Below are 18,234 nucleotides of genomic sequence, written 5' to 3' on the forward strand. Positions count from 1 at the left end.
GGCTAGGAACAGGAGATGACAAGACAGACATAGCCAAGAATCGAGTTGAGAGAAACACATGTCAAAATGTGGTCATCGTAGTTTTCATCCTGTGTCCTGAGGACAGAACAAAGGCAGCAGTTAATGCTACAAGGAGAGAGCGATGGCTTTAAGAGGCTGTGATGTCTAGTTTGAGTCTGGAAGAAAAAAATTTTCAATTTTCTCACAGACAGTGATACATGGTTTTTAGCCAAAAACTATAGCAGCAAAGGCCCAGAGACCCAGGGCAGGGTGAGTGTATGTCTGAGTTTGGTGATGGACAGAGTTCAAAATAGCACAGGAAGATTGTAAATGTCAGTAAATGCGTAAGGACTGGGTCACGAAGGGGCTGTGTGAGCTGTGGTTTATTTCAAATGTAACAGGTAGTCACTTAAAAGAAAGGATCTTGAGGTGGTCAGATTTGCCTCTTGCAAGAGCACTCACTCCTCACGGTGCAGTGGTGTGGCTGATGGATGAGAAAAATTATCAGCAAAGATAGAAGATATTATAACCAAAGGATATTTAGTAAATATACAAACAAGAAATAATAACTTCAAAAAAGATACTGACTATACACTAAACTTACTAATCTAACTTGGCAATAAATGTCTGGCATTCAGGATAGATACCTGAATTTAAGAGCAAGAATAGAGAATCATCAAGACATAAATAACCATTGGGACCAGAAAATGAGTGGCATCACTATACAGAAGGAGAGAGAAGGGCAAACCCTGGCCCTGGGTGCCAGTACCTCCCAGGCAGATGGCACAGGACACCGAAGCAGAAATTGCTCTCTGAATGATCAGAAGGAAACTGGAGGGGAGGTTCACACAGGCAAAGGGGAGGAGTTTTGAAAGAAGAAAACCGTCACTGGTTAAATGATGCCAACTAATCAAGGATAGTTTTGAGTAAAAGTATTCATTGGATTCAGAAATTATGAAAATTGGGGAGAGTAGTGCAAGCCATTTCACAGGCTGGTGGGCACCTTTTATAGGACAATTAGCTAGGACGTTTCTGTCTTATCTCAGGACCCTGCAGTGTAGTCGTTGTTCTGTAGACTTTGGCGATTTCTCTGTCTACTGTCTCATTTGTCCCTCATCTTGTCTTCAGAGAGGGACTGACTCTGCGTAGCCCAGGGATCGTTCCTTCAGCAGGTGAGAGGAGACACCAGCCTTATATGGTTTGGCTGCCTCGGCCTGGGGAAACCAAGGATTCAATAGTCACGTGACCATAACAGAGCCATTCCTGGGTAAAAACCCACCATTTACCTTTTATGAAGGCCAGGAATTCATTCCCTCACATCTCCTTTCAGGAAGCACTCCAATAGCCTGTCATCACTTTTGCCCCAAGAGTATTGTTTCCTAGAATTAGTTTCCCTTAACAGGAACTAGGTTCAAAGTCCTTTTTCTCTGGCCAAAAGGTTTACTTGGTATCAATCACCTTTCTGGTGATTTTTATTAGTTTGGCTATCTTGGACATCTACACTTCTGGAACCACATAGGAGACCCACAATTTCTCAGTCACCATGGCTATTTGGATTAATGAATTCTTACTAGCTTCCACAACTAGGAACACGACACCATGAACCCTGCAGTTCCCATCTTTATTCTTGACCTGCCTATTCTTCCCTTGATCTTTCCGGATGTAGCGATCTACCCCCACCCCCCAGTTTCACCCTAGCTCTTCTGTATTTCATTGGCCCAGCAAAGCTAAATATCTCCTGACATTTCCAAGCATTTTCCAAATCAGGCCTCTGGGCAATACTACTTTTACAAATTGAATGTCTTCTTTTCCCTTTCCGGAACTTAAAAATTTAAATAAGTCGTAAAAGTATATAATGTGCTTCAACTTAAAGGAAAGGTTTTTTTTCCCCCACTATAAAAGTAATTCTCATTATGGACAACTTAAATGAGGCAAAAATATATATTAAAGGAAAAACTGCCATTTATCATTACATGACCCAACCTTTTGACATTCAGCACTGTTGAAATTAATTTTTTGTTTTATTTCTTGGCAGAGATTTAAATTTTTTAAAAATTTACATGTTGACTCAGCTGTACACATAATATTGTATCATAATTTCTTTGCTAAAGGACATGTTTTCTGAAAAGAAATACCGATAAATAAATGTAAACAAAGTTAAGTGAGGTTTTGCTTCAATAGCAGTCCCTAAACACATATAACACGTGTTCAAGACACTTTCACACACATCATCTGTCAAGTCATTTTATTTACTCATTTAACCATCACCAACTAATAGTTGTAAATATTATTAAATTGGCTGCATGAAATCAAATCCTTAAAGATGACATCGAGAACACTGTATTATCCTTTTCTTCTTTGCCTTCCTGAACTGATCTTGTGCCAATTCAGTACACAGTGTTTACTAAAATATACAATATTTATGACATACCTACTAAAGTGTTGCTTTAAAGCTGATCATAGGAGATTGGAAATCCTTGTGATTGCTCATTTGTAACTCATCCAATCATGATGACTCATGTCACGGGGGATTTAGAAAAATGGAGAAATGCTAGCTTGAAACATTCATATCTCTCTTTTCCAGGAATTTCAGTGGGTATTTATCTGTATGGAGTTTACTGCCTCACATTTTTTTTTATCTCCATTCACATTACAGAGTAAAAATAGTTTGAAAGTGATCAAAGATGCTCTACCAGCCTACCTTTCCACCATTTTTTTTAATAGCCAACGATCCTCTGCTCCTTAGATAAGGCCAAGCCTGACAGTCCAGAAGAGCTTGCTGAAGTGATAATGCCTACTCCCTACTATGTACATTTAAGCAGTATTTACATAATTATTACCTCTTGACGTAACCTGCTAATCATCTAAAGTGATGAATATCAAATATTAGTTCCAAAGTAATGCTGATGTGTCTCAGCAGATCCCCTGTAATATTAAAAATATTTATGATACCCTAATTGCCCCAATAAACTGTATTTTAAAATTTCTTCTAAAATACTTATCTCTTATAGTTTAGACTCTGTCTGGAAAGACCAGCCATATTCTGTTATGGCTGAAATAGTAAGCCAAAATTCAGCTGCTTCTGGAAAGTGACAAAAAGGTTCCTTTTTGTTTTAAATAAATTATAATTGCCTCCAGCACACAAATAATGTGTACTTGAAAAAATTGAAAATATTTGTGAATCTAAAAGCCTTTTTTGAAAGAGTGACAGGATTAAACATCACTTTTCTGCATAGGGGGTGAGACATTTTCATTTTGTTCCAAGTTATTTTACTTTTTGTGTGACTCTGGAGTTTATAAACATGCCATAAAATTTGGCAATTACATGATGATGATTTCATGGTTCTATCTTCAAATAAAGGTAGCTAGACATAGCAGCAAAATTGATTTCCTTTTTTACCTTCATGGAAGGGAACAAAAGGAAATTGAATGCAAAATCTGCATTAAGACCATACTAGAATTATAACTCAGTGATCTGTTACACATGAAATGAAGACCAGGTGCAGCCAAGTGTTTCTTATTATGTTAAGGTATTCAGCCAACAGGTGAAGTTCACACAACCTTCTGTTGAACCATGCCTTGTTTTGATACCCACAAGGTTCCAAGTGCGCATGACTTGACACTGTCTCCTGTTGTTTCTTCTTGCCAAAGGCACTGCTCAGAGGCACGACTGTCCCTAGACAAAATCATGAAGTGGGTGAAACTTGTGTTCCTTCCTTACTCCTTTGCAATGACAGTCTCATCTTAGATCCTTTCAGCCTCCCTGTCCCCCAGTGCCAAAGAGGCTCATTGATCTGGATTTACACTCTGTTTTCCAGGAGGCTCACAGTGTTTCTTGGTGTCCAATTCCTCTTTGATCTATAGTTTTCTTGCTCAAAAGATGTTCAGTGGCTTCACAAAGGAAGCCAGATAATCAAGATCCCCCCTCCTTTCCTTCGGACGCCTACTGCCCATTGCTCCCCTCCAGTGTTCTAGTGCAGGTGGCTTACCACCTTGCCCTTTTTATTTACACACTTTTTTTACACCCGTGCTATGCCTTCTGTCTGAGTAGGCCTTCATCGCTCGTGTCCATCTATGAAAATCCTAATTGTTTTTCAAGGCTTCATTCGGCTCTACCTCCTTCAAGTACCTTCCCTAACCACCCCCAGACTCCTTCCTCCACACCTCATCCGTACCACTCAATGGGTCTTAACACATACACTGCTTTGTATCATAATATTTATGTCTGTGTTGTCTCCAGGCACTGTGCCGGGCATTTTACAAACATAATCTGGTTTAAATTTCACAACAATCTGTTTAGCTAGGGATTACCCTACCATTTAACAGTTAAGGAAACTGAGGCTCAAATAGGTTAAATAATTTGCCCAAAGCCACACTGCTAAAAAGTCACAGGGCTAAGACCTAAACCCAGGTCCAAAACATATTTTTTCCACTAAACCATGTTGCCATTTTTCAGTTTTTTTCTATCTTCTGAAAGATGGATGGAGCTTTAAGGTGGAAAAAGAGCCTAACTTAGCCTTTCTAATGATCAAATATGTATTCAACAAGTGAAAACGGTTTATTGGTAATCACTGTATTCCTAGACAGAACTGACCGACTGGTTAACTATAATCCATGAGGAATTCAAGTAAAGCATGAGAGAAAAATATCCTTTACCTAAAGTTGCCAGAATAAGCACAGCATAGGAAGAGAATGTTCAAGAAAACTTGTAATTCAGGAAAGGCTAGATAGCATTGGATTTGAGCACAAATGGAAAAGAAATAAATGTAGGGTTGAGTAGAAAATTCTTCCTGTAAGTCCCCCATGGTTTTAACAATTCGGAGTGGTAGGGAGACTGAAAGTGTGATTATCATCCTAGATCTCACATAATCCAAGAGTGTATCAAGTATAAAGCCCATGTTGCCATTTTCCCCCAGTGTGGCACCTTGGGTAAGTTAGGGGAGAGAAGCTTAGTGTTTTTAAGAGGGAGGTCTCATCCCAAATGGGCTGCCTTTACGACTGTCCTCAGTACCACCCAGGACCATGGAGTTGGAGCTCACCTTAGACGTCTCCATTCTGGGAGATCTTCAGCCCAGGGCCTGCTTCCTGCCAGTCACATGGCCGAGGCTCCATCCCTGGAAAATATTTAGACTTTGGATCTTTATGTGCATTGCACCATTGGCAAAAATAAAAAATCTGCCTTCATTGCTGCTCTTTTATTCTGATCTCACTTCCCATTCCCCCAGCTTGTCATATTATCCATTGCATATTCCTTCAACATGAGGAAGATGCAGTTTTCACTAAATGTGTGGTGTCAGGGCATCTCTGTTAACTTCTGACAGTCACTCAGCTTTGTCTGCTACTCCGTTCCAACTTGTGTGTGCTCTCTGTCTGCCAATACCCATGGGTAGTTGGCTCTACCCTTTGTTCCTCACACCGATCTTAATAATAACTTAAAAATTATCATTTAGGGAAAATAAGGCATATAGTCTAAACTTGAATATAGCAGGCCATACTGGACTTCAGGCCCTGTGCTAGGAAGTCTGAAGGTTTTTGTTTCAGTTTACATGCTAAATCTGAGGAATTCCATAAGCCTAGTAAGAAAACCACCTTCAACCACACTTGGACAAATGCAAACGCAAAAGCTCTATATTTTCTTTTCTTTAAAGTTTTAGTGATTTTTCTTATTCTCCACAAAAGTCCTCAAAACTAATGTACTACTCTATCTTACTTTTAATGTCGAAATAGTTATAGATTCACAGAAATTACAAAAGAAATGAAAAGGGAGGTCTTGTATACACCTCAGCTCATTCCGCCCAGGGGTCACATCTTATGTAATCATAGGGCACTAGCTAAGCCAGAAAAGAAGAAAAAAAGTAAATTTACCCTAAAGACAACCTAGTCAGCTTTAAGTTCCATTCTACATTCTCCTTCTGCCCACAAGTGGTAAACAGGTTGACAATTCCGGGAGGCGGAGGGGGAAGTGGTCTGTCCATAGCACCACAGAGAAAATTCTAGCACATTGTTAGTGATGATCCCCAGATCTCATCAAATGTCTAGGTCAAGGTTAAAACAAAGCTGTGCAAAGGAGCCGACATCTGAAGACTCAGATTGGAATCAGGTTCTGCCTCCAAACATGTGACCTTGAGCAAACCACTTGACCTCTTCAAGTTTCAGTGTCTTCATCTATGAAATGGCAAAACTCTCTCGCCTGCCTACTTCCAAGGGCTGTCATGGGGATCCAGTGTGATGTGTGTGAAGGGATGCAGTAGCCTGTGAGTCAGCAATCATGAAAGTGCGTATTCTTTTCTCAAATTACTGCCAGTTATGGAAGTGTAGCTTTTCAGAGGCAGTTTTCTTCTTAGAAACAGAATAAATCTACCTCCTTCATAACAACAAGGCCCAGAATTTTCATCATATGTAAACGACCTTCCCTTTCTACCACTCTTAGGACAGATACCAGCAGATACATTGGACAAGCACTCTGCGACTCATTACCTACATACCCCTAAGGCATAGGATCTATTTTAAAATAAATATTTCTTCACATTTGCTTCTAAAAGGTCGACTGCATTTTAAGTAGCTTTTATTTTTATCTTGTCTGCTGGGTTCAGTCTTACTTTTTTAATGCCACGAGATGTACAATTGGTAGTCTCAACAATAGTGAGGAAGTATAAGAATACCGCATTAACCCACTGATGGTTTATGAAGTGCAAACAGAAATCCTCTGCACTGCATTGTTTCTTGGTTTGTCTGGTATGTACCATATTCTTCTAACTATAAGATGCACTACCTCCGCCCTTTCTCCTCCCCCAGCAAAATTGGGAGGAATAATGGTCATTAATGCTGCTGTTGAGTTCTGCTTACATTTACATTGGTAAAATATTATGTTATTTATGTTATTAGATATTTTACCACATTTTTGCTTAAAAATTTTTTTCTATTTTCCTCTAAAACCTAGGTGCATCTTATGGTCTGAAAAATACGGGTAAAATAAACTCTCCGACTCACCAGTGGACCCTGGTGTATAAGGAGTAAAATTGCTTGTCTCGGCAGTAACGGTGGAGAAATAATACGGGCGAAAATAAACTTCAGCCACATAAAGTAAAGACAAACATCTTTGTGTATAGTGAACATTTGGGGCAGCACAATAAAAATGTTAAGATCTGTTTTCTCCCCTCTCCTTCTTATATACAGGCTGGCATGGCTCTGACCTATGACCCCACAGCTGCCATACAGAATGGGTAAGTAGCCCACGTTTTCTCTAATTTAATTGCTAAGATGTCTTTGAACTCCAAAGTCAGTACTGAAGAAAAATGTTCAAACCTGTCTTTGGTGGGAAACCTGTGAACAAAACCTGTAAGTCAAGCATTGCTCACCGCTGTACTTCTCTGTCTTTCCCTGCGGGACTCGGACTTCAGGGTCACTCCCACCTGACCGATTCTCACAGCATCTCTGCCTGTATTAAACTCAGCATGCTCTCTCTCTGGGAATGCCCTTATTTATTACAAACCTAGTGGGGAAAAAGTAAAGTTTCAGCTCCCAATATGAGCAGCCAAAGGTGAACTTTGGGCAGTGCCATGTCTGAGGCAGGGAGGACTACCAGGCAAATGGTGAACATCTCTCCCTTCCCCTGCAGGTCAACCACATCTGCATCAATTGACACTGACTGGCTTATATCTCTTCACCTGAAATCACCTGCTCTGTGATGTATCTTCATCTGTGTCTTCTCGTAACAGTATAGCATTGTATTCTATTCTTTGAACTATTTTAACAGTTACAAAAAGGTTCACTCTCTTCTTCTCTTTATTATATTTATAACAATGAATATATTCCTCATGAAACAAATTTTATTGAAGATGCTGGGAGTACCTATTGATTTTATCTACTGTCTTCTGCTCTAGACCTTTCTTCCATCAGTCATCCCCTCTCTTCAGTGCCTTCCTGTGCACTGAACATTCCTTTCAACCTGTAGGATACACAGGTCTCTCCCTTCTTTTTCACAGGTAAACACCTTCGGTCTTTATACATGCTATCTTCTTGTATTCTCCTCTAATTAATCCTATTAAGTCATCAATTCTGGTCTCAGACTTTACTGAATTTCTCTTGTTGATGCCCCAATAATCTCCAAATTTGGCCATTTATAACTGTAACATTTTTAGTCCTTCAATTTGAAATCCTACCTCTTTTGACATTTTTTGAACCATTTATATCTTCTTGAAAATGTCTTATTATTTGGTTCATTTTTTGCTGATTTCCCTTGCTCCCTATTCTTACTGCTCATTTGATATCTTCTTATTCTACCTCTTCTGCCCCCTTTTGATCATCTTTCTCAGGGTTTAGTCTTCTTCAGTCTTTTTTTTTCTGGTTAATCTCGTCCATCCCTTTGCTTTTAGGACCTGAAGAATCCCAAATCTGTTCTTCAAGCTTATAACCTGATGCAGAACACTATAACTTGTGTTTCTAATGGCTTATTAGATATTGCTGTCAGATATTTTCATATTTCCTCAACAGGTCATTTACCCTCCTCAATTCTTCCTAGTATAAAACAAACTAATGCAAATGGAAAGCAAACATCAAATTATTTGTCCCCTTTTACAAAAATTTACTCTAAAACCATTTAAAATGTAAACTCCAGTTCTCTGGATTTCTGCTTCTGCAACACTTTTAATGATCAAATCAATCATTAGGACATTTTCCATATATCTTTGAACTATATCTTCACCAGCCCACGCTTTCCCCTGCTACTTACTGAGTTCATTCACTCACCCTTCTCTACCTGTCTAAACTTCTACCTGCCTCTAATATAACTCTCCTCCAAACTATTTTCACATTGCTTTTTGAATAATTTTTTTTAAAGCAAAGTGTGATCTTAAGAATCATCTACCTGCCAGATTTTAAGTATTAGGTGAACTTCACTAACTAAAGAACAAAATCAGAACTTCCAAGAATGGCACAAAAAGAACTACATGGTGCATTTCCTGCAACTGAACTGGACCTTTGGTGATTCTCAGAACATCTCGTGCAGCTTTACATTTCTGTGTCTTATTGATCATGGAATTTTCTCTGCTTGGAGTTCAGGCATGATAATATCTCTTTCTCCTCCCTCTCTCTCTCACCCTCTCTGTCCCTCCAACCTCCCCTTTTTTCTTTCTTCCTCTCTCTCTTTTTACACAATTCTCATTTGAAGAACAACAACATATCATACCAGGCAGAGTGAGTCACATAATTGGGCATAAAAGCAATAGTATAAGCAGTGGTAGAAAGTGCAGACTTCAGAACCAGCCTGCCAAAATATGCATCCAAATTTTGTCCTTCACTAAAAGTGGGCTAGAAGTTTGTCTTCTTCCTCTGTGAAGTGCAGATAATAGTCACAGCAGCTTTCCCTAAGACTTGGTAAGGATCAAAGGCACCTTATATCGAATGATGTGATTTCCATTGTAAATATTGATGTTACTGTTGCACTGTATTTAATGTTCACTTGAAACATTTGAGTCTTTATATCATACAGTCATTGACTCTCAAATTTATTTCCCTGCTGGACTACTAACTCAGAGAGGGCAGGTCCCATGTCTTGTTCATCTTTACAGATTGCTTAACTCAGGGTTGTGCATGCCAAATCAGAAATAGAAATGTAACTGATGACATCTGTTTGGCTCCAGCAAATTGGCATTAGGGAAAGCTCTTTCCTCCCTGACATTAACCTATTCTGTCCCCATGTGTACAGCCTCCTTAAATATCACCTCCAGTTTCACCCAAAGCATCCAACCACCTATGACTTTCTCACATACTGGGTTAAAAATGAAGTTTTGGAAGTTTAAGACTGTCTATTCTGTTGTTGATAAGAAGAAGATAAAAATGTTATATAATGAAATTGAAAAAAGGAAAGTTGTAGTCAATTAGTCTTATTTATTTGATACTTTATATAGATAATTTTTAAATGTTTTGCTCATCTTTGGTTTTATTACCTTGTATGGCAGCATTTGAAGAAAAAAGAACTAGTAGAACAATCATTTCTATGCATGTGAGATGTCACAATAACCAGCAATATATTCTCAACACACTGTCCCTTGAGTTCACATTAGTGCATGCCTTTCAGAGGTATAGAATCTGATTTAGATAACTTAGCCTATTAAGGGATCTAGCATAAATGTTCAGAATAAAGTATTTTATTCTCTGTTCATATTGCGTTATTCAATCTAGCAGTCAAACATTCCACAGAGAGCAGTAACCTAACAGAGGCAGAAATATTTATTACCGTAGGGAAGAAACTGGTCCCATTTTACATAGAACAAATGGTGTCCAAAAATATAGTTGTAATTCTTACCTAGTTATATTATTAAACACTGCTCACCCTGCCTGGTGTGGATCAGTGGATTGAGCGCCACCTGAGAACCAAAGGGCCATTAGTTTGATTCCCAGTCAGGGCACACGCCTGGGTTGCTGACCAGGTCAGGTACCCAGTATGGGGTAGGGTGCAAGAGGTAACCACACATTGATGTTTCTCTCCCTTCTTTCTCCCTCCCTTCCCCTCTGTCTAAAAATAAATAAATAAAATCAATTAAAAAAATTAAACACTGCTTCATTCTGACTCCGTTCATTTCAACAACTTTTTTTGAGTACCTATTGCTCTATTGAAAATCATCTTGGTGACACAGATTTGAAAAAAGAAAATTTTCACCTCCTGTTGGGGCAAATGGACAGGCAGGCAATGCTGGTACAGGGCACAGTGGAATTGGTACTGTGATGGAGGCAGGAACAGTATGAGACTTATGTATAGATTCACTCATATGCATAAACACTTCTAAATGAGGACAGGAGAAGTGGGAGAGAAGTCCTGTGGAGAAAGCCCGTGGAAATAGGAGTGACAGGGACTCCATTTTTACTGGTTATGTTTTTATATTCTTTTCAAAAAAGAAGGCCATAGGACCACAAAGGAGAGGCACTATGAAGAGGGATTAGAAAGTGTCTTGACGGGATGTGTAGATGCCCCAAGTCATAGCTAAAGTGTATTTGATGATCCTGTGGTATCCCATGGCCGCATATCAAGCCGTAGGCTTGTAAGGAAATAGGTAGCTGGGTGATAGCTACTAACTACTACAAACTGTGTGAACTGTTCCATATTCTGAATTCCATACCCTCCCCACTAATATGTAATGTGAAAGTGAAATAAATGATACCAAATTTAGCTTGATTTTTAGCTAATGAAGAACAAACGTTTGTGAACATGGACCATGGCAAATCTGTGCTGTTTGCATTTAGGCATAGAAAATGTCACTTTTGTCCTCTGCTTGCACCTATTCAAAATATCACTTTTAAGAAGTTAGTTCAATGTCACTTCTGTTTAAGGGTTTGAAGGTTTAGTGAGGAAGTATCTGGGTCACAATGGAAAAGTAAAAACCATAGTGCATTTTACTATAGGTGAACTTATGAGAATAAAAAAATGTTTCTTCTTTCAGACCTACCTCACATAATTCTGTAATTTGTTATTACTATGGCCCTATTACTTTCTTAGCACTCCAATATCAAATTCTATAATTTTCAAATATGAGTGTGGAAAGTGGGAAGTGATACATTCCTATGTTTAAAATCTCATCTTTCCTGTGCCTTTTTACTAAGGTGGTTGTGTAGAAGTCTCTTGGATTGTTTTATTTGAATAAAAGGCATTATTGGCAGACATATGAAAAAGAATGTGTTCTACAGCATTGGTTTGCCAGCTGTTTTATAAGGGCATCTGATATTAAGTGATACTGAAATCTTATCATATTACACTAGCAAAGGAATCTAATATGAAGGATACATTGGAATTACAATAAAACGACCAATAACTTTTTAATCTTATGCTATAGCGTTACCCCAAGGATAGTATCCATGATTTTGACTAACAATATTGCTTGTGGACAGAAAAGAAAAGCCAGCACTGTTTGTTGCCGTGTGCAAATATGATTTTGTGTGGTATTCTACTGTTAAAAAAGATTCTACCCTGTGGTTATTGATATATTCATGTTATTTGTATTGTCAGTGAGAGAAGATTTTATCATATTACTACTGACAGCCAAATCCCCTGAAGGTGACTTTTCTCCAGGTAGAATAATGTCCTATTAGTGGCCTAGACTTGCATTTGCTGGACTTGCAGAGGTCACCTGCTTTAAATGCCAGACAACCAAGTAACTCTTCGCACTCCTTAAAAATACTGAGTTTTTGAAAAGCCAGCTTAGAGTTCTATAGATAGACCATTCTTAATTAACTTCTTTTAGCCACTTTGACATTTGGTATTTTGTTCATGTGAAACCTCTCCAGAAGAAGCCAGTTTATATCCCTAAACCAAGGTTTCTCAACCTCGATACTACTGACATTTAAGTTTCAGAGTGGGATATTTAGCAGCATTGCAGACCTCTATACACTAGGCGCCAGGAGCAGCACCCCCGCCAACCTCCTTGTGACAACCAAACATGACTCTATATCCTGCCTAGTGTCCCCTGGGGAATACAGCAGCTTCTAATTTAGAACCACTGGGCAAAGTATAAAGGGAACACTTGCCATACACATAATGTTATGTGAATTTTGGCAAAGAAATATCTCTTAAGAGAGTCGACTATTCCCAGGAACATAGTTTGTTCAAGAATTCATTCCTGGTTTTCTGTACTAGCATTTGCAAAGCATAATGGATAGATAACAAATACAAATGGCATATAAAGTCACATGTTTAGAATTCCCTTAGTTTTGTTATTGTGGCTAACAAGTTCTGTGATTTTCCTCTTTCCTATTCCTCAATAACACAATGGCTGTTCTTAAAGTACTTTTTGGAATTTCTTTAAAGCTCTGGTTATATGAAATTTGTTTTAAATCATGACAGATACATGGCACAAACTGAGAAAAAGTAAAGAGATTGAGAAACTCATTCTGCAGCCTGGTCCTATATATTTTCTTTAGACACTGTACCTCTAAGGCTCAGATGCAATAGCAGCCTCTCTTGCCGTGGTTAAACCAAGGGTTTCTTGTAAATTCATCTGGTTTATGTTTGGACTTGTGAAAAGCTTGTATCAAAATACCAGAATTAGGAGATCAAGACAGTGGGCTGAGTCTGTTCTTCCTGGTATATTTTTCATTCTCTGACTTTAGCATTAGCATTGGAAATTGTTGGGAAGTATGACATATTCTCATTTGATGGATAGGATTAAAACAGATAAAACAAAAATGCATTCAATTTACCCCCAAGGTTCTGTTGTTAGTATCAGTTTCCTTGGCTGGTGTCTGTACATTTCTGATCTTTGTTTTCCCTATAGAATTTTCTGTAAACTCTGACTGTCAATCCAGTCGTTATGGCTTTCATGTTTGATACTCCATTTGGTACATTTTACAAAATAAATCAGCCATACTAAAATGTGATGTACAGGGTGCTCCATCAGTGGGAGAGGCTGAAACTGGGTCTTTAACTGAAGTTAATCACAGCACAGTGAATGAGAAGGACTGTTTGTAGAGTTGCCAGGGTGCCTCTCCTGTCATTGTGAGCCTCAACTACGTCTTTCTGTTCACTCCCCCACAAGGAAGATTGGTCAAAGATAAGACCTAAAGGAGCTTCTTAAGTGCAAACCCTGATTTTTGTAGAAAAGTACTGGTTTTCCTAGTTACTAATATGTCTGCCTGCGAGAAAGTGTGTAGGAATGCTTCCACTGAGCATTTATAAATATGTGAATCTGGCCTAGCTTCTCTGGGTTTGGTCCCTTGTTTGCTACTAGTTCAGAGACCACCTTCTGTTCTCCCACTGTCTTGGCATTGGCTATCGTGTACTGTAATTGTTACTTATTTTCCCAAGCTGCTCTGCATTGACTCATTCAAAATACAGTTATTCTGTATCTACTGAGTCTCAGATTTTGTTCTAGACAACAAAGCAGAGGTTCTCAACATTCTCGAAGCTGTTGATCTGGAGGAGGAAACAGTCAATACATACATTGTGTTGGATTCATCATCTTGGCTTCCATAACAAAATACTATCCATTGAATGGCCCTAAACAACAGAAATTTATTTCCTCAAAGTTCTGGAGGTGAGAAGTCCAAGATCAAGATCTGGCAGATTCAGCTTCTGAAGAGGACCCTATTCCTACCTCAGAGACAGCTGCCTTCCCACTGTGCCCTCCCGTGACATTTCCTGCATGTACATGTGTGCAGAGAGTGAGCAAGCTCCCTATGTCTCTTCTGATAAGGACACTGATCCCATCAGAACAGGGCTCCACTCTTTCGAGCTCAGTTAAACTCAGTTGCTTCCTTAGAGGCTCCACCTCCAAATATAACCACCCTGGGAGTTAGGATGTCAGTATGAATTTTGGAGGGACACTAACATTAGTCTATAAAATACTATCTCAGATAATGATAAGAGTAATGAAAAAAACAGAGGAAAGTCACAGAGAAAAATTGGGACAGAGATGGTGGTTACTACTTTAGCTACAGGCCTCCCTGAAAAAGTGGAAGTTGAATCAGACCAATCATAAACAAGAGGTAGTTTGGAGAGATTTAGTTAAATGAGCATTCTAGGCAGAGAGAATTATAAGTTCATTGTCCAAGACAGAAGTGAAAATGATATGATCATGTGACAAAAGAAGGCCTGTGCGGTTGGATCCTAATTGGCTAGGGGAGGAGGTAGGAGAAGATATCAGAGAGGCAGGGCGTAGCCTGACTGTGCCAGCCAATCCTAGGGATTCAAACTCTGTTCTCATTGCAATGGAAAACCAGTGGTGGCTTTTAGACTGATTCATGGACAGATGAGATTTGATTTAAGTGACTAAACAGAGAAACTCGAAGGAGAGTTTTAGAGTCTCCCCCGTCTTTGGTACACATAGTAAATGCTCAGTACATTTCTTTAAGTGTAAGGATGGATGTTTTCTTACACAGTAATTGGCTTTTTTAAAAAGTCAGTTTTATTAGGTACAATTTACATAGAATATTATTCACTCTTCGTAGTGTACAGTTACATGCATTCTGGCAAACATAGTCATGTAGGCACCAAACAATCAAGATAAAGAACAGTTACATCACTTCCCTGATTTCCTCCTGCATCACAGTAGTCAACCGCTCCTTCCAGCCCCTGCCTTTGTCATCCACTCATCTATTTTCTGTCTTTCCAGTTCTGCATTTTCTGTATTGCAATATAAATTAAAATGCGAGGTCTTTAAGTCTGATTTCTTTCATTTAGCATAATCAGTCACAATTCATCCTGTTAACTGTGTCAGTAGTTCTTTCCTTTTTACTGCTGAGTAGTGGTCCAGATTGTCCAGATGCACCAGTTTGTTTATTGACTCAGTTAAAGGTTGTTTGGCTTCTTCCAGTCTTTGGCAAGTTTCAATAAACATGCTATAAACATTTGCATTCAGGTTTTTGTGCAAACATGTGTTTTCATTTATCTTTAGTTAATATCTACCAGTAGGATTATTGGGTTATGTGATGTGCATGTTTAACATTATAAGAAACTTCCAACCTGTTCCTCACAATGGCTGTCCCATTGTACACTTCCACCAGCAATGAATGAGAGTTCTACCTGCTCTGAATTCTTGCCAGCACTAGTATTGATGTTTTAACAAATGGCCATTCTAATAGGTGTGTAGTCGATATCTTTTTTCAAATTGCACAACTATAAATTTAGAGGTCTGTTGGGTATGAATAGTAAGGATGTAATAAGTGAGTGAGTAATTTTTAGCTATATTTTTTTAGCCAAAATAGTATGATGTTATAATCCTTATTGAGAACTAGATAAAGTCAAATTTGAGAATATAGTTCCTTAATACTAGCTTGGAGACTCTTATAAAATATAAGCTTAAAGAATTTATTCCTTAAATGGCAACCTTGAAATCTTGCCCTCCTATATTCAATGCAAGTCTTGTGGAATGTCTCTTTAGAAAGGCAACCCATGAGACCATCCAAAATATTGGTGAGGTGTGATGAAACTTTTGTCCCCAAAACTCCAACCTCAGTCATATAATTAAAAAATAAATAAAAGTAGTAGTTGACTTTTGATAACACTATGACTGAGTAACATAATGATTCTGTTATCTTTGATATACATTTTCTCAATTTATCCTCACATCAGTGAAATACTCCATCGTAGGCAACCTCGCCTTGTCTGCTCTTTGGCTGGCCACTCCAGCCTTCCACCTACCAGTGAGACCTTAAGGAAGAAACATGATCTTAAATTCTGCTGAGGAGTTTGAGCAATGTGTAACTTGTGGACTCTAGACTATCATCTGAGCAAAGATGGATAGGTATGTCACTGCATTCAGTGTCTAGAAGATACCCTTTAACAGATCTCTAGAAGGGGTAATCCTCCTCTGATTTATGAAGCCCAGATCTTGTTCAGTATCATTCTATAATTGTCCAATGAAGGCCCCTAAAGGACTGGAAAACTCAGTGTTTTTTACAGAGTCTACAGAAATATATCGCATATGTCCAGAATCTCCACCAATGCCATTACTGAATCCAGAAAATACTTCTACCTGTACCTAGACACAAACTCTCTGCTTCTCTTTTATGGAGAAAGTATTTACCTTAGTTTTCATATGAGGGTATGGACTCATGCCTAGCACATGTTATCTAAAACTCTCTTGTAGCTGATTCTGTTTCCTGAAGGAAAAGATAGATGCAGTTTATGTAGGAGCAACATCAGCCGGCTCTATAAAGCCTGGTGCTACCATTTTGCCTCCCCCCGCCAAAGAGCTTTAAAATGGCATTGCCTTTTAAAAACAGAACAAAACAGTGCCTGTGGCTTCTCTCCCTTCTTGGTTAAACATACTCTTACATTCACCTGGCATAAGAGATTTTGTATAAGATGACTTAAAGTTGCCATTTTCTTCAGAATAATGTATTTCTCCTAGTGGAATCAAAGACTGTAAATCACCTGGATGCTCCTGTTAATGAAAAGTCGGTGGGAGAACTTGAGGGTGGACTCTGTCTTTCCCAGAAGTGCTTGGAAGCATTGCCAAGCGGCCAGGCATGCAGCAGCTTTATGAATCTTCTTTTTTTGTTGTTGTTTTCTGTTTGCAGATTTTATTCTTCACCGTACAGTATTGCAACCAACCGCATGATTCCACAGACATCTATCACGCCATTCATTGCTGCTTCCCCTGTCTCCACATACCAGGTATGTCTGATTTCCCTGCACCTCAGGAGAGATCTTTCTTGCCAGTGATAGACTACATCAAGGCCAAGACATAGTCGAGTTTTCAAAGCTGGTCCTCAAACACTTTAGTGCACATCCTGATGTAATAATACTCAAGTTACCAATTAATAGCCTATACTTTCAAGGGCTTGTTTGCCTCTATTTCACTGATTAAGAAAATCCACGGTGCTTTCCATTCTTCCCGCTGAGTTTTCATGATTGCACTACCTTCCAGCCAACTTTAATACAGCTCTCCGACCACTGAGAAGTTTTGTTTGTTGTCTGTTATTTTGGTTGTCACGCTTCCTATTGTGTCTTTTCTAAAAGCACATTTGTAGCACTCCCTGCCCTTACTCCAGCGTATTCTGTCATTGTCATCTCATTTTGCCACAGATGTCCTGCGTATCCATGTAAAACTACATGGATACATGTGAAATCATTCTCCCCAAGAAATAGGAAAGATTATCAAAGTGGTGAAAAATTATTCCTCCTTTCGGCTCTTACTTCATTCTCAGTTTCAAAGAAGCCAAAAGAGACCTCAGGGGTTCCACATGTTGAAGCACAAGAAAATCTGAGGCTCAGTGTGTGTCCTAAACCAGATGTTGTAGCCAGTTAACTCTATGTACACAGGTGGTTTGAAATAGTCATACTTCTCCCTTAGAAACTGCTTCTTATCTTATTTCTTTGAGTTATCAAATATGTGATATCACTCACTGCTTCTCTTTGCCTCATATTTTTCTTCAGACAATTCTTCTTATTCTAATTAGAAATAGATCTCAATGTTACATACAGAGAGTATCTAGTGTCATTTTTAAAACGTTAAAGAAGGAGACAAAGCGAGAGACTGCAAGAGCGTGCATGCCATGTGTTTCTCTATATTTGCAGATGGTGGGGGTGGGTGTTTTACAAGGGGTAAAACTCTAATGTTTCTGACTGCTACTAATTCAGTTAAGTGTCGCCTTATTCAGCCACTATGTACTTCATTTCAGGATGTCCCAGTTGTCAGAGCATCAAGCCTCAGACTATGTACATTTTTCTTTAACTTATGGCCCCTGAAGCAGTTCATTTTCATTCATTTCCTGCACTTAGACGCTTGATACATGTCAGTG

The 18,234-nt window shown here is 38.8% G+C and overlaps 1 protein-coding gene across 7 annotated transcripts in view; it reads left to right on the plus strand.

The window, feature by feature from the left end:
- The window catches only part of RBMS3 (RNA binding motif single stranded interacting protein 3), a 624,147-nt gene that overhangs the window by 507,337 nt on the left and 98,576 nt on the right, over positions 1 to 18,234 (plus strand). For all 7 annotated transcript variants that reach the window (XM_037132737.2, XM_037132981.2, XM_037133054.2 and 4 more), the window contains exons 8-9: positions 7,177 to 7,223; positions 17,011 to 17,107. In XM_037132737.2, coding sequence (XP_036988632.1) covers positions 7,177 to 7,223; positions 17,011 to 17,107 — 144 coding nt within the window. The remainder of the gene's footprint in view (positions 1 to 7,176; positions 7,224 to 17,010; positions 17,108 to 18,234) is intronic.

The sequence above is a fragment of the Artibeus jamaicensis genome, unplaced genomic scaffold, assembly GCF_021234435.1.
Source record: "Artibeus jamaicensis isolate MK-2021 breed Jamaican fruit bat unplaced genomic scaffold, CSHL_Jam_final contig_519, whole genome shotgun sequence".
Classification (NCBI taxonomy): Eukaryota; Metazoa; Chordata; class Mammalia; order Chiroptera; family Phyllostomidae; genus Artibeus; species Artibeus jamaicensis.